Below are 27727 nucleotides of genomic sequence, written 5' to 3' on the forward strand. Positions count from 1 at the left end.
CATGTAATTGAATAAAAGAATCTCGTTGCTGCACTCGCATATCATTAAACAAAGCGGGTGCTGAGTATGTCGTGTACTATGCATTTTTTTAGCGACGAGTGTTTTTTCAAATTTTTCAATTCTTTCGTCGCAAGAAAAAATGACGTGTACCGTGACGCGACGCAACGTACGCAATTATAACGCACGCAACTGTATATACAATCAATATTTCGAGACCCTTGGTTTGCAGGATTCATAGTGGCCGCCGCGCGGTAAGCAAAAATATGGACCGGGACGCAAACGCAGGAGGAAAGGTGTGTACCGCTGCTCCTCAGGTAAATCAAAATGAGAGGTTTGTGTGTTTGTTTCTGCGTGAGTGGTAGTACGTCGCGTTCGCGTACGGTGCGAGCGCGACGTTCCGATCCCTCCGTCCTGTAGTAACGAATAGAATTAAACATATTTTTTAACTGTTATACATCAAAGATATCGAGACCGAAAAAGACTTTTTTTTTTTGTATAGCTGAAAATTATGATGACGAAAAATTCGAAGGAGAAAAATCTGAAAAAACCGGCAAAATTATGACAGTTCTACGATGCCATAACTAAGAACCTAGCCTTCAATACTCGTACGTCGCGCGAAGGGTGAACGAGTGGAAGTCCGGCAGCAATTGGGTTTTCTTTTTTTCTGAGGGTCGGTGTTGTTGGACGCGACGACGACGAGGAACCGCGGACGCCGTCGTCGTCGTCGTCACTATTAACAAAATAAAAACGCGATATTAGTGTTTCTTCTGTCGGGGCGGAGAACCGCCGGGCCGCATATCGTGTAGTGGCGGCCGGTGTTACATATTTCTCTCGTTATATATTCTTTCGATCGCTCAATTGCCGCAAAAAGTATAAGAATTCATGATTCGAACAAACGAATGATGAATGGGCGAAAAAGCAATCTTGAGAAAAGTCACGAATAATAGAAAATGAAACGTATTCTGAATTTATGAGACTGGTGGTTTGTAATTATCGTTGCGTCGTTTGCGCTGAGAGTGCTGAGACCGGACCACGGCTATTTGGTGCGGCGATAACCAACCATCATAACTGCAAGATCTCGGGATTGTATAGTCGTCGTCGTCGTCCTCGTGTGTTTCACGAATCTTGTAGATAGCGGTGAGTGTGCTGCAAACGTATTTGTGCTGTAAAACCAAGCAAGGAGGGGATTGATCGAACGGAGGGGAAGAATTAAAGAATACGCTCTTCAGTTTTGTAAATACAGTCGAAACTATAGGATAGCATCAAAGTTTCTTTCACCCGTTTATAGGATCGCTGTTCGGCTTCGCGGCTATTGTACCGGAGTACCGGCGCTTACTCCCACTCCCACTCACTCCTAGTCCACGAAGCCGTCGTTTCTTTCAATTTGATAATGCGACGTCGGCGTAGATCGCGCTGCGATCGCGTTATACCTGCCGCTCCGTCGATGAACCAAATTAAAATAAAAACCACATAAAAACTGACTAAAGAAGATTTTTCTATTAAAATTCGAGTAAAGAAAAGATTGAAGTTTTCCTATCACAAGTATATAACAAAGAGCAAAACGTCCAGCACAAACTTGTTCACTTAGCAGTACGAAAGGACCCCTTTCGTACAGAGTTTACACTGCGTATACACCAAAATCGGAAACTACAGCGATATGTATATAAATATATATATATATGCGTGTACATGTTACACGTACACGATTTTATCGGTAGCGGGGCAAGTGAGTGGGAGGTTGGAAGGAAAAGTCTACGAGGTCTGTTGCCATGGTGACACCCCTAAACAGCATTCGTCGACAGTTTCCCCTCATCCGCCTGATCCGCCTTCGGTCTTCGGTGCTCTTTCACTCTGCTTTTGCTGCGTGCTTTTTCTCCGTATATATAAACACCACAGTATACAGGAGGAGGACGCATTTTGTCATCCATCTTTGGTGTACGACGCGGGGACGCGCCAAGTCCTTTGCAACGTGCCTCCTGCGTTTGATATTATACTTGACTCTTGCCAGTCGAATGGCTATGCGACTTGAAAACGGTCGAGTATAGTAAGAGTAGTACGTACGACGGAGCAGTGACAAGAAGCCGCGAGGACGATATTATAATGCACGAGACAACGAGTCAATATATATATATATATTATACGAAGAGTTAAGGCTGGAGAGGGGAGAGACAGAGTATAACATTTTTTTGTTTTTTAAATGAAAGAACGAGAGAGATGCAATTATTTTTGTAAACTGTGAAACAGCATCCTTGTTCGGTAGTTCATTTTCACGGTCTTCGCTCCATAGTTTTTTTGTTTTTGGTTTTAATTTCATCAGTTTTTTGAATCTGCAGTCACGAGGCAAGCTGTGTACCCTCGAGGGAAACAATTTACCGAGAAACATGGTACAAGTAATGAATTATAATAGGATGTTGGTAGCGTGGGTAGTGAATGGGGGATAAGAGAGGATTTTCGAAGGGGACATGTGGGTAGAACCGATTTTCAACTCTTAGCGAGATATCCTCGACGGTGCCGATCCTGCTTGGACGTATGAATATACACAAAATTAAAAAAAAAAAAAACCATATTTAACGGCAGTGGATTGTCGCATTTTCTTTTATACCGATGAATCCAAGAAGGCTCCCGAGGATTAATAAACGGTTTGAAATTATTTTTATTTTTAATACCGTGAAGAAAAGTAGACAAATCAACTGCGTATACGACCCTACGCAATCACAAAAATATTTCTGCGAATAATGAATTACATCGCAGTAATCCCAATAACGATTTCCAACTTCCGAGCCGAGAGGTCATAACCCCCGAAACATGCAAATCACTGTTGCGCGCCATGTTTATATATTGCCGAAATAACATCGAGAAAGCTGTGGAGACAATGAGAACATTGTGTTGCACAATTTACTCTGCTGCTCATGGGTTATACATGCGAACGGTCTACATAGCTTGGTAATACTCTCTGCTCCAGGAGGAAATTGATGTTAATTAGTCCTATTATTCGAGCAAACCCTCGTCGACGCTGTTCAATCTCTTTCCCCCTCTTCTCCTATAACGTTCTCTCTATTTACAAAACACGTAGCATCAAATTATATCGTTCGCGTGATCACATCTTCGGAAACATTCACGGCTATCATTCCATTTTAATAATTGTCACTTCTCCTTATCAGTATTATCATTATTTTCATCGTCATCATCATCATCATCATCATGCTTTAAATGTCATAGTTTTAGGGGAAACATTAATTGCGTCGTATCATACCGGCGACGGTGCGAAAAGTATTCTTCAAGTTTATCATATCGCAAGGTCTTCGTCGAATTGAAAAAAAAAATCAAAAACATACACACGTACATGTATAAAGTACGAAAAAATAAATGAACAATACATATTATAGTCACGGACACGCGTATAGGACGTCGTCTCTTATCTAATCGCTGTCCCCGAGTTACACGGGTATCACCAGTCAAAAGAAAAGAAAAAGTTGACAAAAAGATAACAGGTGTGCGTGGGATAGCGAGAAAGAGGGGAAAATTATGGAAAAGAACGCAGTGAGAAGATGATTCAGAGGGTCCTTCGTGCGAGAGGTAAACGCTGAAAATATTCCATATGGCGATATAATTGCAGGAAAATCGGATAATAAGTGTAAGAATAAGCTACGATTAGTTTTTCATGAAAGAAAAATCGAAATTTTCAGTTGTAATCCGTTCAACCGGGGTTCGCGTTCATTATATCGTTCGTAAATCGAGAGGAAACGAAATCCATCAATATTTTTTCAACTTTGCATTTCAATTCTTATCGTGTATCAAAGCTTGGATTATTTCGTTCCACACGTGTATCGCCTCTCTCTTCGAGTCACAGCAGGTTGAGGTTATGATGACAATTCTGCGCACGCCCTCTATATATATTATCGAATATTTACTGCATAGTAGATCCACACAGATTTTTGAAAATAACAAAAAAAAAAAAAATACTGGACAAACGAAATGTGTCGCGTCAGTAATCTACGAACACGCCCAAAAAGCGTATTTTCTAAAAAATCTATTTTCGATGGTAACAACGATTTTTAGTGGGCAAACGTATCTCGTCGGGGGTGCGCGAAAAAATAATTTGAAATCGTGAAAATTGTAAAATTCAAAAACAAACCATAACTTCAAACGAACGCGCTCTGATGATTTTTTTATCTATACGAAAAAAACGGTTCTCTTATTATCCCGAGCTATCTGATAGAAATACGGTCGCGTCATCTCGCGCCATTTTTCAGAACATCGAAGCCACTGGAAAAAAGATGAAATCATGAGAGAGAGGGAGGGTGTATTCGTCGTATACGTGAAAAAAATTACGACTGCAACAACTGGCAAAAAAATTTTTTAAATCTCTCCGGTCGGTAACAATAAGTTAATGCGATGTCAGAAAAATAATGGCATAACAGCAGTTATAATTACGAGCGACATTTACATTTCGAATTGAACCGGGGAATATAAAACTCGATTGATATGACAGGTGAAAGAAAAAAATAACGAAACGAATGGAGTCGAGAGATCAATTTGGTGATAATATTGTGGCGCATTGTGTTTTTTGAGACACACGTTTTTCGTTCTATCCAGTGTCGCAATTCGATGCAGCTTTCCTTTGTTACATATCATTTCGCAATGTCTGTTATATGTATATGCATATTGTGCATATATCGCGCGTTTTCACTGCACGTTTACAAAGATGATAAAATTATGCAGTAAAAGTTAATCGAAGGCGATGGATTTGCATGGGTGGTAGATTTTGTCAATTTTTTTTGTACACCCGGTAGAACAACCGAGAGCTTTGCCCGCTAGACGACGAGGATGTGAGCAGACGAAACTGACGAGTGTAGAAAGTAGGAGGAGGAGGAGGAGGAGGATACTTATGGAGGGGGAAATGGCCTGAGCGTCAACGTCGAGGACGTCGAGGAAGGAGTAAAGTGTTACTATAGCTCCATCGTAGTATTAGAGCGTAGTATACATGTAGTATAGCTCGTAAAGCAAGGGGAATTGCGTTTGGTAGAAGGGATATCGATTCGTGAGAAAGAAAAGGGCGCAACTTGTCTGCGTTATCGAGTGAAGCTAAGGAATTCGCGCGCCATTTTGTTTGTTATCGGTCGATTCATGCGTACGTGTACGCGCGAGTTCAGGAGAGAGGAAGATAAGGCCGAGAGAGAGAGAGAGAGAGAGAGAGAGAGAGAGAGAGAGAGCGGACAATGGAACCGCCCGAGCGCTCTAGCGGCCACTAACCGAACTAATCAGTGCTGCCCGAGAGATCGGCCGTGAAGTAAAATCGCGTCCTCCGCTTTTGCTTTAACTCACACAAAACACCCGTATATTGTGTGATATATCTCGACATCCTTCAAACTTCAGCTTCGGTAATTCGAGCTTGAGTCGAACAAAATTTGATATAAATTTTCTCACAATCGTGACGAAACAGCGGTTTATTTTACTCTACTACGGTGAAACCCGGTTTTTTACGATTGTCCGCGCAGCAGTGATTACGGAGCACGAGTTTTTGCTGTGTACATATACAAGGAGACGGTTGAGTTGAACTATGCACATAAAAATGCGTACGATATAAAATCTGCGGGGTTTTCAATCTTCGAGAATGTCAGTTGCGATTTTTTTTTAAAAACGTGCAATTGTTTGAACCAAAAAAAAAACGAAATGGAATAAAAATGAGTGAGATTTGAATCGATAGAATTATTTTCGAAGGTTTCGCGTGATTTACGGTTTAACTGAGGTACGAAAAAGGTGCGTAAAACATTGCGAGATTTAAGAGCCCGCAGGAAGGAAGAAAGGGGCTTTTTTCTTCTTTTTTTTTTATATACACATAGACGGGCGCGTCGGTTTTCTCTCGTTCGCGGCTCGATCGTCCGCCGTACAGGCGGCGTTTATACATCGTACATGATACTTCGGTTCGTTCGGCTTTGCCAGCAGTCGACGTCGGGACACACGCTGTGGACGGTTGGGTGTAGGAGCGAGTTTTGAACAAAAAATGTGTGATTAGCTACGAAAGCGACAAACAAAGCGAAACACCTTCGTGCCGTTACTTTAGTTTAAACGGCCGGATGAAACGCGGGGAGAGGGCGAAATAGAAAAGCCCCAAAAAGCGCGAGTGCAAAATGGCGCGGTGGACTCGTGCGTACGCGCTTCAAACTGATTTAACTCGATTACACAGGTGATAATTTGCTACATGATCGCAATACTGTACCATAAAAACACGTAAAGTTCAACATATCGTTTCGTACGGGCAATCGCAGGTGGTTCTTTTTAATATATTTATTTTTATTGTTGTTGTTCTTGTGTTATGGTGCGTGTTACGCGTGGTTTTCTATTCCGATCGTGAACATCGTAAAAAATAATAGAGAGAGAGAGAGAGAGAGGGGGGAGGAAAAAATAATATTCGGACTTTCGATACACATAATACGTGTGAGGGTGGAACATTTTGGAACCTGGACAACCATCGGGAATATAAGAGATGAGGAGGATTAGTGGTACGTTATTCGCACTTTCATTTTTATAACCTGTACCGCTCGCTCCCATTACTATTCATTTTTTTCTTTGTACACTCGCCTGACAGCAGAAAAATTCGACTAGGTTGGAAAAAAAATAATCACCCTCTAATTTTCAATTATTTGAGACTTTATAATTAAAAATACACTCGCCGTCGATGCTCAAGTATTTTCAACCTCACTGTATTTTCATGATTTGTGATAACATCATATATTTATTCGACAATTTTCAAATCGAATTTGCCGTAAAGTTTGCACAGTTTCACACCTTCACTGTCGGAAACGAAAATAAAACTCGACTTTTGTACTCATTTGTATCTTTCCGACATTATTATTGAATTTTCGGTTTTTCTTTATTACGATAATATTTCTGTTTACTATTAACATTTTGTTGATAATAATAAATTGGTTGGAACGAATAATTCCGCAATGCACATTGTCGTTTGGCGCATGCTGGCAGCTGTTGTGTTGGGATTATATATATATATCGGGGTAAACAAACGCCGGCTAGCCGAGCCAGAATCGTGACACCCCCTCGAACTCGGAATTGCGACGAACTGTACAGTGTTTATATATATGTATAGATATTCATACATGTATGTATTTATGTATGTGGGTTGGACGACGCTGCGATGCAGCACATTGTTAGTCAGTTTGTTGGACTCGAATCGATGTTGCTTGTTACTTCCTCCATACAAAACCTATGACGAGTAGAAAGCGCGTAATTCACATCTGTACACATTGCATCTGTCGGAGAAATTTCGTTTTATCTAAATATTTACAAATTTTTTCGATGCTCGAGGTGGTTTTTTTTATTTTTTAAATTTTGACACTTTCGAAAGTTAATAGGCTGATGTGGGCGAAAAGAAAATATTCTTCGTCGGGAGTTTCGAATTTGGAAACGGTGAGGATTTCGGTACATTTCATCGAAAATGAAATATTCTTTGAATTTTGAGACATAAGATTGATTCGAGTAATAAATAGGAGTGATGGACGTTTGAAATAAAAGATTGGCTGTCACGAGGTAACGCAAATCGTTTTATGATTACTTGGCACAAGCCGGATTCGAATTTTTCGAGTACCAATAAAAGGAGTTTCGATAATTTTCGAGAGTGGCTGATTCTCGAAATTGACAGAATTTCGAGAACTCGAAACGAATCTGCATAACTCGGTAGGTTTCTTGGTGAAAAATAAAATAAAATTAGTGCCTAACTCGAGCACAGGTTTAAGAAATAATGACGAGAGGAGAAATAAAAAAACGTGTGCGTATATGTGTTTTGCATGGTCTTTACGACTCTCGAGAGTTTCGGGTGTCTCTCGCTGACGGGTTTTGGCTCCGAGCGAATTTGTTTTTTTTCCCCTCCTTTCTTTCTTTCTTTCTTTCTTTTTCCCTCACCCTCGAGCCCTCGTGTGTCTGTGTGGTGCGTGTGCGTGTGTTTGTAACATAACGATACAGTTGGCTTGGCCGCCCGAGGGTCAAGAAAGACAGACAGGGGATATAGTATGGAAAAGCGTCATTTATTAGGGGGGACACCAGAGGCGAAGTCAAGAACTGACGCTTTTGACGCGACTACTGACTTTGACGAGCTTCCGATGTTGGTCGTTATTTCTTCTCATTCTTCTCGTTTCATCCATTCGTGACTAATGCCAAAAGCTCGTAGCTCTTTTACGACCTTTCCTCATTTTCTAACTCAAACGACATTATATATATATTCGTCAAATATTCGTCACACGAATAAATTTGGAGAGAAAAATAGTATGTCCGTCCGATGAGACCCTCCCTCCGATGAACGAATTTCAATAAATCCTTTGCAGACAGATACGTTATATGACGAAGCGTCGTGAGATTCAGATCGTATCGAATTTCGTCAAGTCCTTTATCGAGTAACTGTCAAAAAAAAAAAAGGTATACGCGCGAATATTCGTGAAAAAGTGGAAAATTGCCATCATCCATGACGCGAAGAATCTTCTCGATGAGGCTGTATTTTTTCTTATAAACAAATGGAAATTTTATCATTCGATACGTTACTTTTTTCCTCAATTTGACTTGATTTTAATGAAAAAAATAAATAATTACGACAAAACAGTTTGTCGTATTTATCGTATAACGTAGATACAGATTTTAAATGATTTACAAGTATTGAAAATTTTATAAGAAATAGACGATTTGCTACAAGTTCGGATTGACAGGCGCCTTGATTTGAATATCAGTATCAGTGAAAACGCAACGTTACAAGCTGAGAATCACGTGTGTGCGCGCGCGTTCTAGTATAATATAGATCGTTCCGTGTCGCGTTTTCCCTAGCGACAGATCGAATGATAAAAGAAGACCCTGGGGGTGGATTTGGAAATCTGAGAATCTTGGCGTGCTCTTCTCTACACTCTTGGCGGAGTCCCTACCTTGCTATATAACTCGGCTCTCGGTGCAGTCGAGTGAAATAGTGTACGAGGCGAAGAGAGCGGCCGGGTGGGGGGGAAGAAAAAGGAGAAACAATGAGAGAGAGAGCGACCTCGTCGAGAATAAAAGATGTACGTATAAGCAAAAAGGAAATGGTAAAAGGAGAGATGAGGAGACGACAACGAACTCGCAGAGTTTTCAGCGAAACTAACGGTGAGAGTTCTTCTCCCTCGATCTCGTCGTCTCTCTCTCTCTTCTTTTATTATTCCTTTTCTCTCGCCTCTTCTCTTTCTCTTCTCTCCGTCTTCTTTCGATTTTTACATACATGGACGCGCGGCGGTGGCGGTGGCGGTGGCGGTGGCGGCGGCGGCGGCGGCGGCGGGATTCTCACAGGACAGGTATAAACACACTCGACTCGACGCCATCGGAGCCGCCTCGGGGAGCCGTAGAGCAGCGCCTCTCTCGGCCTCCTCCGAACACCGAACATCCTGAAGATAGCCTGATTCGTTGAGAGCCTGTCAGAATCCGTTGCGAACGATCGAAAGCCGAATTATTGTGTGCGAGCTCCCCCGGTCTCTCGTAATATTTTTCTTTCATTTACCAAACAATTAATAAGGATTAAAAGCATCATTTGTCGAGAATAAATGGCGGGAAAGTGTCTTGCCGGTTATTGTCGTCGAAGAATCCTAACCTCCGAAACCCATCGAGAGCTATCTTCGAAATTCATACATTCCTTTTCTCACCTTTTTATTAATCTCCGCAAATATCTATGTACGTACACGCGTACGTATTTCGCCTATTTACTCAACCATACAGAATATAGCAACGCGCAAACCTGGCGAGGCTATATAAACTTGAAAGCGTCGTTGCGTAAAGAGGCTTCGTCGTAAATTAAACCAGATCTCTTGCTCTTGACGCAAAGATCATCTATATACGTATAGCTTACCTACGTAAATATATATCATATTAATGTACAAGAATATATATATATTTATACATACATAGAGTTGTTGGTGGAGGTTCGCTTCGATGCTAACTCTCTGTTTGCCGGCCAAGTAATTACTAGAGCTGTATCTCGACACTCGTGTGCACTCCACCCTTTGCGCCAAACCGAGCTTTTATCCATAATACTACGATGTACGCGTATATACCGATATAAATATTTATAGTCTTTTGCATAATACGAATATAACTATATAAACGCAGACTCGAGCAGTCTGTGCCAGTGCCTGATTATTTATACAAGCTCTAGAGTCATTAATTCCCACTGGAATTTATCGAATTGCGCAATTATTATTATTAATTATATCCTCGCGTTTTAATCGCTGATTTCAATATTACATTTAACCACGAATTTTCCTTACCACCCCGAGTTTTCCTTACCGTAATTATTCTTCTATTTTTTTCCGATTACCAGGCTCTCCTATTATGAAACTACATTCGGGATTGATGATTCTCATTTCATTATACTTTTAGAGCGACCTCCTGCTCCATATATCTGACACTCGCACGATCGATGCTGAAATCGACACCAAAGAGTAAAAATGAATATCGATCCTCGTATAATTATAAAATTATTGGAAAACAAATTGAATCGTGATTCGTCCACTGATGCGCGTCAAATATAAAATGCTCTGAGAAAAAGCAAATTTTGACACTTCTCGTTGGGTAGCCAGTGACGAAATTGTAAAATTTTGTTCGGTGGTATTTTTCACAGCGTGTCCAGGATGTAATATCACACGTGTTTCTCGCTCGCGGCGAGCGTACACGTATAAAGAGTAAAGAGAGTAAAGAGTCGCCTCTGTCTGCTGCTGCTGCTGCTGCTGCTGCTGCTGGCTTCTCCCGTCGATGTGTCGCGCTGCTTCGTGCTGATTTCGCTATCTCTTTTACTTCGTGCGAGCTCGTCGTGCTGGCCATTTAAAGAGAGCGAACCAGCACGAGATCCGTGTACATATATATAGATCGTGTGTGCCCGTTTCACGGGGTTTCCAACTCGGATCTGTGAAAGATCGAGCCAAAGCGAACCGATATCCGGAGCCGTGAGACCGGTGAGAGGCTTTCCAAATGAGACAAGCACGTATACGAGAAGAACAGAGACGAAAAATGCCAATAAAAAAATCGGCAAGAGATTGCGTTTACGTGCTGCTGGGTTTGTGGTCAACCCTTGTGGACACGGCGACGACGCCGCTACCTCTGCATGCCCAAACTTTTAACATGCAAGTGAGGAATACAATTTGGAATAGAATTCAATCGCTTCCTGTTATTATGTAAGAAAGAATCATCTCTCGACGATAATTGGAAAAAAATTATCGTCTTTCGTTTTTTCTCGCTTCCGTGTACATTGGAGTAATCGATGCGGAAATATATCGTCGCGTTGTACACAACCGTAGGAATCCAGGGGCGCGCGTTCAACGGCATATATTTTTCCAACGCACATCAAATGTTGGCGATATGAGGAAACCGAGGATTGCTTCTGAGAGAAGTTTTTTATTTCATCAATATTTCATAATTCAGTCATCGAGTCAAAGAGAACGCAGCGTTCCTCAAGATTAAAAAAACGTCGCATTTCATTTCTGTCCTGTTGTTCCGTATCTTCTTCGACCTCGGGGGGAATGCGCGTAACCCGAACGATCGCGCCCAGCGAGTTTGTAGAAAAATCGAATTTTCGCAGAGTGCCAAGAAAATATTTTCGCCGAGCCTGTTGAGCTGGAAAGCAAAAAGGATGAAAAAGAAAAAAAGGTTAAAAAGCCCTTCGAGAAAGGAGAGAGGAGTGGCGGAGCCATTTGCAGCGGTGAAACGATACATTGTGCAAGCGTTTGAGTGCGCGAAAACGAAAACCGGTGTCTACTAAACAGGATATTATACGCAGGACGATTCAAAAGACGCGGACGTGGTATAAAACCGCGAAATCAATTGGATCTTCAAATTCGAGAAGGGCAAGTCCTCGTCGGTTTTTTTCAGCCGTTGCCGTGGTGTATCGCGATGATCGAGTTGCAGCCAATGCGAGGGGTTCGCCACGCCCACTTCTCTGTTGCTACTTCGAACGGTGCTTCGTATATGCGAATATCCCCAATGACTTATTTTCTTCTCGAAATGGCCCAATCCACGGATTCACAAATTTTCTTCAGTCTTACTTTTGCATTTTTGCAACGCTCTGTAGAACAACAAATTTAACTTTGGACCGGTTCGTTCGCTCTCCTCGTCGCTCTCGCTCGATCCCCCTAATGCAACAACCCTTTTTTTCTCCCCTTCTATACATCCCCGCTGATATACATAAATGATATACACACATATGTACGTGCGTAATAGGTTGTATCGTCCTTGAAACGACCTCGCACACGATCTTTGTCTCTTCTCGATCTCTCTCCGCACTACGCTCGGCTCCTTCGAGATTTGACAAAGCGCCACACTGAAGCATTCGAAGGTCGTAAACTATACTCGCATATATTGTCCGTCGCACACATACGCATCGAAAGATATTCATTTTCATTATTATGATTATTATCTTATACATTCGCTGAGCACGAACGTAAAAAATATTCGATGAGTCTTCCACTCGGCGGATATTCCTCCGTTTCGTTACTCGCTCGTCTCTCGTCGTTCATCATGTGGTAGGAATACGAGCGAGCGAGCGAGCGAGCGAGCGAGCGCGCGCCCAACACACGAGCACGCCAAACCCGTCCGCGCATAAATGTGCCCTCACAGCCGGTAGGAAAACGGCCTTAAGAGGCCTTGTGTGCAGTTCTCCGATCCGAGAACAGTGGAGAACCAGTGGAGAATGGCCTACGTGACTGCCCCTTTTATATATGTATAGGATACATTGTCGCTGCCATATGCAACCAATCGGAGTGTATTCTACCGATATTTAAATAGTATTTCTTTTATCACTCCTCTAATTATCGATTCCAATAGTATTTCAATCGTTCGACGGCGATGAGGAAAATTCCGATGCGCCGTTAAAATGCGTTTTTTCTTCTTTGTTCAGTCGCACCTCGTTGCGGAAGAAGAGCTTGGCACGAAAATTGCTCAATTTTTAATGGGTTTTTAAAATAAATTTTTGTCCTCTTGTCGCTCACTGTATTCGGGGTTTCCGAGGCATTTTCGTGGGATTTTTTTTGGGACGAAAATTGCTCGACGTTCGACACAAACTGTTTCGTGAAAAATGTGCTTGAATTTTGTGGGTGAATGCAAAGTTGAGAATAAGGTTGGTCCGGAACGGAGGGAAAAATAAAAAGGTATTGGATGTTCCAGGCAAGTTTGAATCTGCATCTTGTTACATTACGTTATATTATATACGAATGGTAACCCGGACTATGCGGAATTGAGTGGTTTTAGCTCGAAGCTATTGAAACGGGGAACTCGCTCCGGTGCGGAGACGAGAGTCCGCGAGAGAGAGAGAGACTCGCCGAGTTCTCTCCTCGTACGTATATAACCGTGCGCGCACACTGACGTCACTACTCCTCTCCTGGCACGATCCTAAGTGCACATTCGTTTCTGCTCCCACAGCCTTCGAGAATATTTCCATTTCCTCGATACTAAACACCGTGTAAAAACGTCCAGACTCACATTTACTATCGCTCTGCGTACACGTGGTTTAACGATGTAGCGCGCGCGTAGATACGAAAGTGGCATATGAAAATCATGAAAAGTCGTTTTTTTTTGTCGTTTTTAGTTGAGAAAGGAGAAAAAGAGCGAAGCAATTTTGATCGTTTCGTTAGACAATTTTCTCGATCGACGAGAAGACGATTCTTCACGCAGACCGAATGATGTGTGGAAAAATTTCATTTTCAATATTTGCAGCCATCTCTCTCTCGCACTCACGGTTGCCAAATTTCACTCAATTTTTTCTCATCCTTTCTCTTGTTGTGCTTTTCGTGAGAATATATATATATACTGACTCGAAGATTGCTCCAGACGACTCGCAGCCGTTCTTAGACACACGTCGAAAATACGACGTGTGTCTATAAGTACGAGTTTTTGTCCTCCGCAAAGATGCCCGCACACTTTGGTGCGCCAAGCGGCGACCAATTGACGGCCAACATTCGTCCCGAAAGTAAATTTCGAGTGAGATTTTCACGCCCGTGCACCAAACTCGCGGAGAAGTCGAGCTCGTAAAGCGTAACGCGCAATCTTGGCACTCGAATTTTCCTCACTTGGTCTCTCTTCGGCCCTCCACGAAAGAGGAGGAAATACGAGGCGAAAAAGAGAAGGAAAAACGGTGCTGCTCTCCTCCTCGCTAGCGACCAACGGTCTCCCTCTCGGATTCTAAACTTGTCAAGTTTCCAGCATTACGCGGATCTACGAAGTTACGGAGATGCTGCATATGCACGCGAATTTTATTTCACTTTTATATTTTTGCCTCGATTCGTCGTTCGCCGCCAATTCCGGAGATTTGAGACGTAATAGTCACGAAACACCGGGAGTCACCGTACCTGCCCGGTATCATACTATATACATGCCGTGCAATATTTTTTTCTAAAAAACGTAACCATCATCGCTTGAAAATTAGTAGCCGAATTAAGTATTCCAACCGGAAATCTTCCGCCGAAAGCCCATTTTTATGAGACTGGAATCCCTTTCGAAATACTAGCGTGTTTGATTCATTGGTTTTGTCGATCTTTCAAACTTGGTTTCTCCTCGTACCGATTTATAAATATGCTTAAGATTAATCAACTAACCTAATTTATGGCCAAATCTTGGTAGTTTTTGTCAGAATTTTCTTCCAAATTTGAATAATCTTTCCGAGGTAATGATTATAAGGAAATTAACATAAAATTCATTATCCAATGGTACTGACATTTTTCGTTTTCCGCTGTCTCGCGCCTTCGCGTCGTCTACTCGGCGGAGAATCCCTGATCCGGTGCTCCTTCCGGAGTAACTTTGATTTCTGCGAGAAAACATTGGTCCTTGATCCTTTGCCGGTAGTTTAATAGTAGCCCGCAGTCCGCTCGCAGCTCGCCGCAGCAACGTTGCACGCGTTGGTAAAACTTGGTGCGCATATATAAACAGACTTGGATCGCGCGATAACGCCGATAATGAAGCGGGGCCGGGGAATGACTCGTTGCCAAGAATTTGAGCTCCGACACACCGAGCCGATTGTGCGCATTTGCTTTCGCCCTCGCTCCTATACACCATATATATGCCATATCAAGATATTTATTCTTGAAACTTCAATATCCCAGCAGCGCCTTTAAAGCCTCATGAATTATAAAGCAATATAGGCATGCGGTTGGGAGGGATGCGAAAACTCGATTACTCCCCAGCTGAAGCATGAAAAGTTTCGGTCGGTAGGGGGAAAGGAGTTGACTCGAATGCTCAAATAAAACGCGAAACTTGCGCCTTTATTTTTTTCTCCTTTCGTCTGCTGCTCTTATTTCTAATCATGGTCGTTCATGTGTAGTATACGCATTGACTAAAAATAAATATAAAATAAACACGCCTTTTTGGAGAGGAGTTTCTTAATGGAAAAGGGAAATCGCGGGGGGCAGCGCTTTCGGTATTTCCAGCTGTATCTCATCTTGACTTTGGTACGCGCTCGGAAAAGCGTCAGTCTGCGAAGCGCAAAGCTACAGCGGGTTACTCTCTACGGATAGCCCATTATAAATGTCTATTTATAGAAATGAGAAGCGGTAAGAAGAAGAGAGGAGGAGGCGCGCAAGGAAGGAAGGAAGAAAAAGGAGGCGAGAGCTGTAGGGCGAGAATAAAAAAGAATCCCGAGAGGAGGGTATGGACGCGGGCGGCACGTGTGAGCGCGTCTTTTTTCTTTTCTTTTCTTTTTTCATTTACTCGGAGAAGCGAGAAGCCGGAAGCTGCTTCTCTACTTTTCCTCCTTTAATGCTAGTAGCCCCCTCCTCTTTTGGCATTGAACGGGAGTGAATACAATTTTGATCCATTCGTCGAATCCACGTTGAGAAATAACGCTTCTAGTATGCTCGAATGCGCGCGCGCGAAAAGATTCCGCGAAATAAAAAGCTCCGCGGCGGTCAAGCCCGCCGGATGAAACTCTCTTCCGCCTTACTTTCGTCGAGTAAGACCGAATCTTTGAATAACTTTGAAGATCAATATTCTCTTTAATCGTCCCGCTTTCTCTATACGTGCCAAGTGAAAAAAACGCTTTTCTCCGCGCTGAATCTTTGTGTGTCAGCAACCAGCCCTTTTCTCGCACAGGCGCGCAGGATTACGTGTTGTAATAATGAGAGGATGCCTGCTCGATCGCTTCTCGGCCACCCACGCACGCGACACTGCAAATTCATTAAAAGTCATGATGGTTATACTGTGACAAACACCCAGACACGCTTTTTCATTATTACGAGAGCTCTCGTGCCTGCCCAACTTCTATATGTACGTTCGCGTCGATACGGGGTGTCGTTTTTTAATCGCTCGAGCTTCTACGTTATTTCGACGAAAATTATGTCCGCGCAACCATCGCTCGATCGAATTTTTCTTTATCTTACGGCAACTCGATTCGAGTGTTGGCAACCGGAATCAGAAATTCAAAAAATGTAAACAAAAATGAACTCGAAACGATCGGAAGACCATCGAACGGGGGATGAACTTGAAATAAGACTCTCGTTACTTTTCGGACACCCTTTGGGTGCAAAAAAAAAAGTGTTGGCCTCGGTACTGGGTCGTTGCGCTACCATTCTTTCACTCCATTTTGTATGCGGTATAAACGCGTAAATAATATTACTGTATCAGGAGGGCGGCGCGAGCATCTGGTGATTCTGACAAGCAGAATCGTTCATCATTCCAGATACAGTGAGCGCGTCCTCGACGAGTCCGCCGGATCAACATTTACCTCGCACGTTATAAAACCGTCCGTATTGTATTCGCACATGCGAGGCGACCATAAAATCATCATAAAAAATCCTGCATCTCGTTAATAAGCACCGTTATGATCCAATATTGCGTCTTACGAAATTAGCTATTTTCGGTAGGAACTTTGACGAGCACGGGCTTGCCAACTCTTTTCATTTTTCTCTTTTATTTTCGATCCTGATGATGCATCCAATTTGCAACGAGAAGGAACGTCAGCTCCTCGAAAAATGAAAAATCCCGTGCAATCCGATCGGCGATTAGTGGTTCTCCGAACCAATTGCCACAGAGGTTTGATGCAGCTTCTTGTTTCGTAGAATATCCGATAAGACGATAAGACTTTCTATAGACTAAGAAATAGAGCGATGGAAACATCAATGGTATGAAACTGTTTGTAAAATAACTGTTGTTTAACTTGAAAATGCTGAGACAACGGGCAGACTGTTAGAGCTTGAGCTATTGTATTAAGGGCGAGGGAGCAGAGAAAGATCGAATTCTCTGGAGGTTCGAAGTCACGGATGTGAGGCGGATGATGTTACTGTTTGCCTGTCTCACACTGTCTTGATGCAGCAACATTGAGATAGAAGTTGAGGGCTAGTCAAGGGATGGGATGCTCAAACGCCCCGTGGGTTTTATGTATATAATCCCAAATAGCACGAGGATAGACACGCGCCAGTTATAAATAGATTGACGAGAGACGCAAGCGGATGAGATTGTATATGCGGCAAAATTTATACTTATTCCCGTGAAATTTATCCAATTTCATTCTGATAAAAAACACATGCGGCTTGTTCAATGAAAACATAAGAAAATTGGATAAATTCGCGAAGAAAAATCGGTCCGATATGTTGATCGGTGTGATATTGTAAATAATTAAAAAAAAGTCTCGTAATACTTTGCCCCGGTTGCACAGAGATTCGAATGGGGGAAAAAAAAGCCTTATCGAAATATAATAATAAAATTGGAAAAATGTCGGCGTCGACCTCGATGCACCGACTACACGATTTATTCCCCGCACTCGAGGTTCTCGTGCATGAATGTGCAACTCGGATACACGTGTGTTACGTACGTGGTGGAAGAAAATTATTGGGGAAGAATGAGAAAGGCCGAAGCGAGTGTAGGCGAGACGTCGCTCGTACGGTTCGATGTGCGAGTAGGTATACGTGTCAGCCTATGCAATATAAGGGATGAAGGAACTAACAAGTGGAAATTGAAACGTTAAGAGGGAGATAAAAAGCAGACATTGTGATCGCGTATATATATGTAGATCGATCGAGAGTCTCCGGGGCGGGCGAGAGAGAAAGACTTCTAGAGACTTCATTCGCAGCGGCGCTATTCTTCCTCGCTTTGTTTGTTCCTCTTCGTTTTTCATATTCCTTCATTACCTGCTGCTTGTTTTTTTCCTCCTAGTTTTTATATTTCTTTCATTTTCCTCTTGCCTCGTATTGTTTTATCCGCTTGTTTACTTTTTTTTGCTATAATAGACTGATTGTGAGCCAGCGGGTCGTAGCTCATTGGCCATATTTCACTTGGCGTTCGCGTCGTCAAAAGCTCGTCGAGCTTTTCCTCCTGTCTTCCGACCTCGTCTAATACGCTCCTCCTTGTTTATTTATTCTACCAGGCTCTTAAATCACCTCGAGCTCTTTCATACATTCGAACGCCATTCTCGAGAACGATTATCTTATTCTTTTTTTTTCTTTTAAGCTCACACATTTTTTCTCAACTTATTTATAATCCGTGATTCGACGTGTTCGCGTACACTCGACACATATTTTTCGCTTCCTTCCGTCGCGGTCCGCCTCTTTTACCGGAAGTTTTCCCGGCGAAAAAACAGATTTTTCAGATCCTCGCGGTAGCTAACACAGTAGCTACGAGTACGAGAGCCGATTGACCATTCGCGATTGGAAACGTTTAACGCACTCGTCGGAATAACTTAATTACGGATATACTTGTCGATTCGTTGATTAACCGAGCCAGAAACAGTCTAATCAATTGATTGATTGATAACACGCCGCGAACTAATTACTAATCAATCATGCGCGTATCCTCGTTCATTTATGATTTATTATCCGCGGGAGATCTGAATGGATACGGAAAATAAATCAATAAATAGGATCGATTGAATAACGAATCGGGCGGGTGATATAACACGAGGGAACTGCTCTGGTATATATCGTTGAAAATTCCATTGACAAGCGTTTACTTGCCGTCCCGGGGTCTTAATCATTTTCGCTCTTAAGAGAAAGACCGCGAGGGAGAGAGAACGGAGCTCTATAAATGTAAGGACGCGAATGATTTTCTTCGCGGTCGTTCAATCGAGCGTAAAGAGACGCGGGTCACGCATACCTCGTCATACAAGCGCCCGACAAATATATGCGTACGTACCGCCTATTCGCCCCGATCTATTCCTTTTTCACATACTTTTCCCTCCTCTTTTTCAACTCTCGTTGCGAAAGCCCGTCGCGGCGCCGTCGCGTCGTTTTATCAATGAAACTTGGCGGCGTGTGCCACTCGCTTTTAACCCCCCCTCCTTTCCCCGGGTCATGCACCCCTACTATACCTTTTTTCCTCTGCTCGTACACGCATCTGCCGTGCATTTTTATTTTAAACTCTCCAGATCGAAAGACTCTCGACCCATTTTTCTCGTTGTTCGATCCTCTCACACGCCCTCTCGCTCTTTTTTATTTCATCAACACCTCGATGAACAAATTCATAAATATCTTATACTCGAGTTCGCGACGTCCTTTTTTTTTTCGTTGCTTACATCAATAACGAAACTGATTCGCGGACTCGAAAACCTATGTCTTTTAAAGTGTTATCCGCGTGTTATATTTTTTAACAATAATGCTTTTCACGACTCGCGGATATAATAATTCGTTGTAATTCGTCTTTCGTTCGAAAGGCAGGAGAAAGGAACTGCGGCGCGATTCAGCTACGTGCTGGAATAATGAATTTTCATTTGGTTCGATCATGCAATTAAACTCCGTTCGCGCGATTGAATAATTCATATGCCGATTGATGAATCAACCCGCGATTCTAATGAAATCCAGGATTTTAATAATCCATTGAAAAATGAATAACGATTCGGGATAAAATAATCAGGGTCGTCCCGAAGCAGGAATACGGGCGCATGGGCCCGTTTAGTTATTCCAATTGGAATTCATTTATGTTTGAGTCTCTCCATTCGAGAGCATAGAATCTCATTTTTTTTTTTTTTTTTACGATTCTATTAAACTTCCTTTTTTCCGGACTGCCAATCGCTGTCGAATTTTTAAACTGCATGGCTGTTTTCTACTCGGCGCGCTCGCAGCTGACGAAAGAGTTTTTTCGCCTGAAATCCTACACGCGACCACGCGCGCGCATATCGAACATTTTCTTGTTGGGGGGAGTTAACCCACGCATTTCACCGACTCGTTTCACCCACCTTCGTCCTCGTCATGGCGTTTGCTCCACACTTTTTATCGTACGTTTTTTTTCAATCTCCTCCGGGGTAGGGAGATTTGGGTGGAGAATGAAAAGAAGAGAGAGAGAGAGAGAGAGAGAGAGAAAGAGGCAACATTTTATGAATGTACGTACAGACATATCTATAGACTTTATTGCCATCTCCATGCCGCTGGACCGCGAGCATAGAGGCCTGCGAAATCTGGCTGTATATATGCCTGTTTATTTTGTTTTTTCTTCTCCGTATACATTCCCAACGAGCCTCTCGCACAACGGGCGTATCATTCGATCGGCTCTTTCTCGACCGATGTCCTCCGCACTTTCCGTCAGTTCTTACCGGTCCACCGCCGTAGCATTTTCAATCGGTGCTTCTTTCGGGCGGCGACGAAACATCGATCGAGCTCGCTTGCTTTGCTTTCTAGCGCGAAAACACCTTTGAATATCGCTTAAAATTAGGAAAATCGATTTCGCTGTACGAAAGGCGAAATAATTAGTTTGAAACTACTCACGAGTTTCACAACACCCGCAACGTTCTTCTTTCTCTTCAAAATTTCTTTTCATTTCGAGGCTTTGGAAGGTTGCGTTGGAAAAAAATGGAAAAAATTATTCTTTCCAAGAGCCGCGCGTCGCCCACGAGTGAGGAATCGCGATCGTTCGATACATAACCACACACGGACGAAATAAAGAACGAGCGAGGGGGGAGGGAGGAGAGAGTTCTTTCCAAGATAAGTGAGCGACGAAGAGACGAAGGTGCAGCTCTCCGGCATGACTGTATAAGGAGCCCCTGATACTTCGGTTCGCAGCTGGCACGTGTATGCATACATGTTTTTACATACATAAATATGAGTGTACGAGAAAAAAAAACTAGTGAAAATTGAAAAAGGAACATTAGAAAAAATCATTTAATAGTAATAATGATATTTATCAAGCGACGAAAAAGTGTTTGTCGAGCAACGATAAAGTGAATTCGAAGAAGAAAGTGAACGCTATTTTACGGTACATTCGTTCGAATTGAAAAACGACGAGGCAGTGTTTGTTTTTATTTTCGGAAGATGGCAATCGTGAGCGCGGTTCCGAATTGCTTGCTTGGTCCCCCGCCCCTGCCACCCGGCAAGCGTTTTCTCTGTAAAACAACAACAACAACAAACGGCGCGAGCGTCGCAAGCGGCTCAGGTGCAGCTCGAAAAAATCAAGCGAGCATGCAGTCATCGACGTACTTGAGTTTCCGCGATCCAGCGGTCGAGTCTTGGATACCGATGGGCATCGTTGTCGCCTATCCCCGTGAAGTAATCAACAAACCACCGATAAACAACAAAAAATTAGGGAAAACCGAAAGAGCGCCAAACGGCGGGTTGATAAAAACGGCCTCGACCTCGCAAAGTCGGGGCAAAAACCGTGCTTCAAATACGTGGCGAACCAATGGCTCGTTGTCACGAGACCTCGAGGTTTCCGATTGCGACGAGATCGACGGAGCTCGCGTGATCGAAACGAATTTGTTTCGCAGCCACTCCGAAGGGAATTTACACACCTTGAGAAACAATAGAAATCGCAGACGTGCCAATAACGATCCGGTCTTTTCAACGCCTTTGGATAAATGTATCAAGAGGATTTACGGTAGCTGGAAAAATCTGCTGCAACGTAAGATTTTCAAATTTTTTTAAAAGGCATCCGATTTTTCTGTATCTCAACAAAAATTCTCAATCTCCTCTCCGTTTCTTCATTCGCAATATCGCGCGACTTTCCGAAAGGATGATCCAATTCCATTTACAATTATCGAGCACCACGACTGATTGATCGGTACGCGGAGAATTTTCTCACACCGAGAGATCGTATACAACCAAATTTGTCTGAGAGATGCTGCAATAACAGTATACATATAGTCTCGATGAATTTGGTATGGTCGTGTGCCAGATCCTCGTTAGCCAGTCGTTCATCATGGATATACCAATATATTCTCATTAATAGATACAGATATAGAGGAATAGGTAAATGGATGTTCCAAATACGTCGAATGTTCATCGGTCTATGGTCTGTGGACGAGAGAGTCGCGGTCTTAAGGAGCAGCACACATCGAGTCGTGTGTATGAGGAGAATGGATAATTAACACGCTTGGCGAGTCCGAGGTGCACGACCCTCAATCCCCGATGTACATATATATACGTAGGTGAGACCAAGCCGAAGGAGGCAGGGACATGTAGTCGGCAGAGATGTCACAGAGAGATACACGCCGAGCAGTTCTCTTTTCAATCCGAGCCCCACTATTATTTACTTGTAGACGTATATATTATTTGTATGGGAATGCGTGTGTGGTAAACCGCGCGAGCTGAGTCGCGGATACAAAGTTCCATTCGGCCGTATACACACCGCGTGTGCCAATATACAAAGAAACATCGATTCATTTTCATTTGTTTCGCGACGATTTTTTGCCTCGTTGCTCCTATTTGCTCTCCGCGAATATTCGAAACCGTGAAACGAAATTTGACACGTCGGCGATAATAGTCGAAGAGAACCGTTCGAGTTCGAATCTCCTTTTTTTTTTCTCCTTTTCCTTCTCAGCACGCGGCGCGCCAGCAGCGCGGGGACAAACCCGTTTTACCGGCGTGCCACGAAAGAGCTCTTTTTATCGTTCGACGACCGCGTAAACCACCGAGAGGAGGAGAGGAGGCCATTTTATGCTTTACGGGAGAGAGCAGAGATGCAGGGACGAGTATATTGAGAAACGAAGAAAAAAAAGGGTCAAGAGACTTACTCGTCACGAACGAGAGTATATCCCCATATATACATCATGTATATGTATAAATGGATTGGTAAATATAAGAGTCTCACTGGTCGGTCGGACTCTTTCTCTCTCTTTTTCCTTGACTCGAACCGTTTAGGCCAAGTGGCTAATTCAAACGATACGTATGAAGAAAAAGAGCTAGCGAGAGAGGGGTCTCATAAATAAGGAACTCGTCGATTCAAATGCCGGACAATTTACTGTACTTATATAATTGGTCACTTTTCTTTCATCGCGCTCGCTCCTTGTAAGAGATCTTATCTCTCTCCGAGTCTGTATCGGTGAGTCATTGAGCTCACGTGAGTTAATCGTTATGTCATGTAAACAATCTTATTTTCGACTAATTGAGGAGAAACAAATTTTTTAACATGCTCATCGCTTTAATTCATTTCCACTTGTTAGCTCGCAGTCCATCGACGACTCCGCGCGAGTAGAATTTTTTTTATGGACTCCGAAGTAGCAACGGGAATCGAATTTTTATTTGTAACACTCGAATGTTGTAATTGATTATTACTTGAAAAATAGTGGCATAGCAAATAAATGAACAACGAAATATTCCATTTGGGGCTCGAACGTTCATTTTTCGTCGCAATCATTTATTTGCGTCACCGCGTCGAGAATCGAAGTCGCGTATACTCAAGCTTTTTTTTACTCGCTAAGCACGCTGCTTCGTTAAGCCAGTAGGCTAACTCGAGTTACGTGCCCAACCGCTTGACCCAGCTCCGTTCTTAGTTTTTTCTCTTCCCTCTTGCTGCGCGTTTTTTATTTTTTACTCTTCAAATTCTTTTCTTTTTCACCCAAGCAGTTCTTTAATTTGTACCGCCGCGCGAATGCTTCATAATGTTTTTTGTCTCGCTGTCACGATGACAGTTATTATTGTTGTTACTGTCGTCGCTCTTTCTCTCGTCCTCGGGGGTACACTTTTACTACAAATTCTCACGTATTCTTACGTCACTCACTCGGACAACCCGAGCTTTTGCCTATTAAAAAAAACAACGCGTCCGATGCATCTCTTTTTCCAGTGGAAAATAATTATATGACAATGAGGAGTTGATAATTGAAAAAATATATATATATAATCAGTATCGTTGCTACAGTTCGATTCGTCGTTGTTCAGCAAATCTCATCGAATTACTGCATTTCTAGTGCCGAGCTCGGTTCCATCGATTAATCAACGAAAGTATTTGGAATTTAGATTAATCAAAGTATTTGTTATATTCGCTCGATCAAGGGGACACATCAAAGGGAACACATATTTTTATAGTCGTATACATACAAAATTTTTTGAGATATTCATCGGTGTAGAAAAAAGCCAGCGGTGGCGTAGTCACGCGAGGAAATTCGTTGAAAGGTTGTATACAAACCCTTCGTGCACTCTGATAGCCTGTTACATGTTAATACCACATTATTACACCGCAATCGTTATACTACTACATTTTTTTAACGTACTCAGAGTATCGTGTATAAGAAAAATCAACAACCTGTTGATTTCATATAACACCGCGTGAACCAAAGATGCGGACACACGAAGCAGCGAGGTCAATGAAATTGGAACTGCATGGGATCTACACGGGCCTCTGCGGGGAACGTTTCAATGCGGATCGATCGATTTTCATGCACGTTTATTCGTTCTCACTAATCGAAGCATTCGTCTCCGCAAACGTAATTCGAAACTGAATATTTTCATTTCAATGACAGTTAATTTCAGTGAAAAATCTTGACTCGTCGTTTTGAGATGACTCAAGAGAGAAAAACGAGTGATTTTATTTTCCAAACTATTTGTAGTTTCGATGGAAAATTGGAAAAATTATCAGATAAGATGATAAGGGGAAAGCTATAAATCGTAGATAAGTGCCCCGGTAGAAAAGCCAGATGGTTATTTAACGTGTCGAGTGTTTTGGCCTGTTCCATTGCACACGTATACCGTCAAATTCGACGTACTTGAGCGTTCAGCTTTATATTCACCGTTGATCCTTTGATCGGTGGAGACACACACACACACGCGCGTGATCATTCTTCCTTAATTGAGGATTGTCCCAACAGAAGAGAGCACGTGCCTTCGTATTTTCTCGACACGTTTTATTTCAGCGTATACACGCTTTTTCAAAGCGCATTTTTTATCCTTTCCTCGTCACACGTGTCCAGTTAAATTCTTCTTCGTTTGTCTCGCTACTCGTGGGGATCACGGCTTCTGCTGAGAGATAGAGAGAGAGAGTGAGTGAGTGAGTGAGTGAGTGAGTGAGTGAGTGGTGGTACACCGACGTGCATATGTTGGCAGATGTTAAGAGAGGAAACACGTGCTATGCGCGTTTTGTGTATATTTAATTTTGCTTATACACAAACGTCGAGTCTCTCTCTCTCTCTCTCGAAATTCGATTTTCCGCTGCAGGTTCGGTCATAACGAAATTCTAGAAATTCTATTGAAAAAAAAAAGAGGAAACAGAATCCGATGAATATACATAAATTATAATTTTCCTTAAGCACATGCATACGTTCGACGATACAGCTATGAATATAAAACTATTTTCCAGTGAAAGACTTTGGAATGGAAATGAAAAAATGTGGGTGTCCATAATCTCTTGAACAATCAAGATTCTTTGATGCCGCAGAAGTATCGAGCGGTCTGGAATCGAAGATCCCTCGCGGGATCGCTCACGCTTCATTTCGAGTATAATTAAAATTGAGCCAAATGCACCGCGGAGCCTCAAAATCAAACCGCGAATGCGGGCTGCAAGTGTTAATGAATCGCTGGAAAGCGTATCGGCTAGTTCGATCACGTCGATTAATTAATTCTTTCGTCTTTGGCAAATGGCTTATGACCGATGGGCTCAATAATTTTTCTTGTCTTTTTACCTATTTTCATTCGCGAGTAATGAATTTCATAATTTCTTCCACGTGTACGTTTTTGTGTTTCCGCAATGTTTTTTCTCGACACCGTACATAATAAATTGTACCCGGGAAATGCAAAAATATACTTAAAATCAGCGAATAGAAAGAAGATGCGACGCGAGAGAACGTTTTTATTAAAATATAATTAATCGGAAAAGAATTTGGGAAACTCTGGCCTGCGTATACGACTGAAGCATCGCGGGGACGTCTCTTATTCCTCGGAGTTGCTTCATATATACCCGTTCGAAAAGCTTTTGAATCGATTCGACCAAGTCTACGCCCATGAAAACCTGTTTACCCGAGTACGTAGGTATACGCTGCACTCGAGGAATAACCGGCGGTGTGTGCGTATCGTCCGTGTATAGTATACGCGCTCGTGTGTATACGTGGAACGGGGCTCGAACGCTATCTCTCCTTCTTTCGCTTCCCGCCACTTGGATACGAAGAGGACCAGAGCTTAGCTACTCGAATGCTGCTTCCTCCCCGCCGCTGCTCCGCGTGCAGCTATCTCTTTTACCTTTCTACCTCTTTTTCTTCTCTCTTTTCCTCTCCGGCGCCCTCTATCACATTTCTCTTTCTCTTCCACAATCCCACTCGCTTCTCTTCCTTTCCTTTTTTATATCTTTGTCTCCCTCTCTGGGTTGTCCCGGGCCGCGAGCAAAGTCGTCGCAAAAGCCGCGATCAAACCCGAGCCCGATATTGTTACACCGAGCGCAGTGTTCCGGTTCTCTCTTCTCCATTCTCGATTCTATATATTTAAATCGTTATGAGCTAAACGAGAAACGCTTTTTTTTTTTTTATCGAACGCGGTAAAAGGTGTGCCATCACCGCATCGTTCCAAATTCCCGTTGTGATTTGTGATCCGCGCAGGAACGAATATTTTGGAATAATAATAATAAAAAAAAAATAAAAAAAACAAACAAAGAAAGGGGAAAATATTTTTCATTCGGCTTGGGCGGGGTGGTGGTATACGTGTATATCGATGCATCGATTCGCGTAACCATATAAACTGCTGGCAGCATGCATCAGCTACGGCACCGCTGCTTCTGCGATCCCACAACTTGCTGGCTTCTCAACGATCGCGTGTAACTCACGTTCTTATTTTATATCTCGTTATATTTATTTTGTCCATTTTCGTTTTTCGATACTCTCTTCGTAGTATATTTATCGAGGAGGCGGCTCGTCGAGATGAAATCTGCCGTCGCGCGCTCGTTTCAAGGTCATTACTTGACGACGGAACGGTATATAAAGGCGATCTTAAATAATCGTTTACTTTTGGGATGTAAAAACTTTGGAAACCTCCATTTTCGTAGCTTCCCGCAATTATTTCTCGAAGCTCCGATGGAAGTAAACTGAAAAAATGCGATCGCATATTCGCCGTTCCATCGATTATTTCAATCACTTTCCTTCGCGTTTCGATCGGAAAAATGATGGTAATTCGCAGGAAGAGGAACGAACTTTCGTTGCTTCTTCGCATCTAATAACAAACGTGGGTGTGACAAACGTGAGGTCTATTTTCTCGATGAAAAACACCCCCTCGACCGGAAGAGTTTCAATTTTTATTTGCTTTGTTACAGTTGGCGGCATGAGCCGACCATCGAAAGCCGTTACTCAGGTGAAGAAGGTGGCACCACCCGCAGTGCCCGATGTATTTCGTCACTCGGGCTCGTCTTTCGGATCGGCCGGGTATGCCAGCAGCGAGGACGGCGGTTTTCTATCGAGCGGGGGTGGTAGCGCGATCGGCGCTGGATCCGCCGGTGACGATGGATCCTACGGCATGCCTTCCGGCAAAAGTCCCGGCCCAATATTCACCCACCCGGGCTTCGCCTTTCCACCTGTTGTTGGAAAATACGCGCATGCCGAGGACCAAGGTATTTTTCATTTTTT

General features: G+C 42.8%; 1 protein-coding gene and 1 long non-coding RNA gene across 5 annotated transcripts in view; both read left to right on the forward strand.

Moving 5' to 3' along the window:
* Nucleotides 1-349: 349 nt before the first annotated feature.
* Nucleotides 350-2576, forward strand: LOC122413914 (uncharacterized). The gene is made up of 2 exons (XR_006261658.1): nt 350-1137; nt 1289-2576. It is a non-coding gene; the product is annotated as an uncharacterized lncRNA (long non-coding RNA).
* Nucleotides 2577-4960: 2384 nt separating this feature from the next.
* The window catches only part of ckn (CRK like proto-oncogene, adaptor protein), a 28145-nt gene continuing 5378 nt past the window's right edge, over nt 4961-27727 (forward strand). The window contains exons 1-3 of one of the 4 annotated variants that reach the window (XM_043424586.1): nt 4961-6187; nt 6375-6503; nt 27418-27711. In XM_043424586.1, the coding sequence (XP_043280521.1) occupies nt 6488-6503; nt 27418-27711 (310 nt within the window). In that variant the 5' untranslated portion in view covers nt 4961-6187; nt 6375-6487. Of the gene's footprint in view, nt 6504-21085; nt 21814-27417; nt 27712-27727 lie in introns of those variants that run through there. The other 3 variants (XM_043424585.1, XM_043424583.1, XM_043424584.1) reach the window with 3 other exon arrangements.

Source organism: Venturia canescens, chromosome 7 (genome assembly GCF_019457755.1).
Source record: "Venturia canescens isolate UGA chromosome 7, ASM1945775v1, whole genome shotgun sequence".
Lineage (NCBI taxonomy): Eukaryota > Metazoa > Arthropoda > Insecta > Hymenoptera > Ichneumonidae > Venturia > Venturia canescens.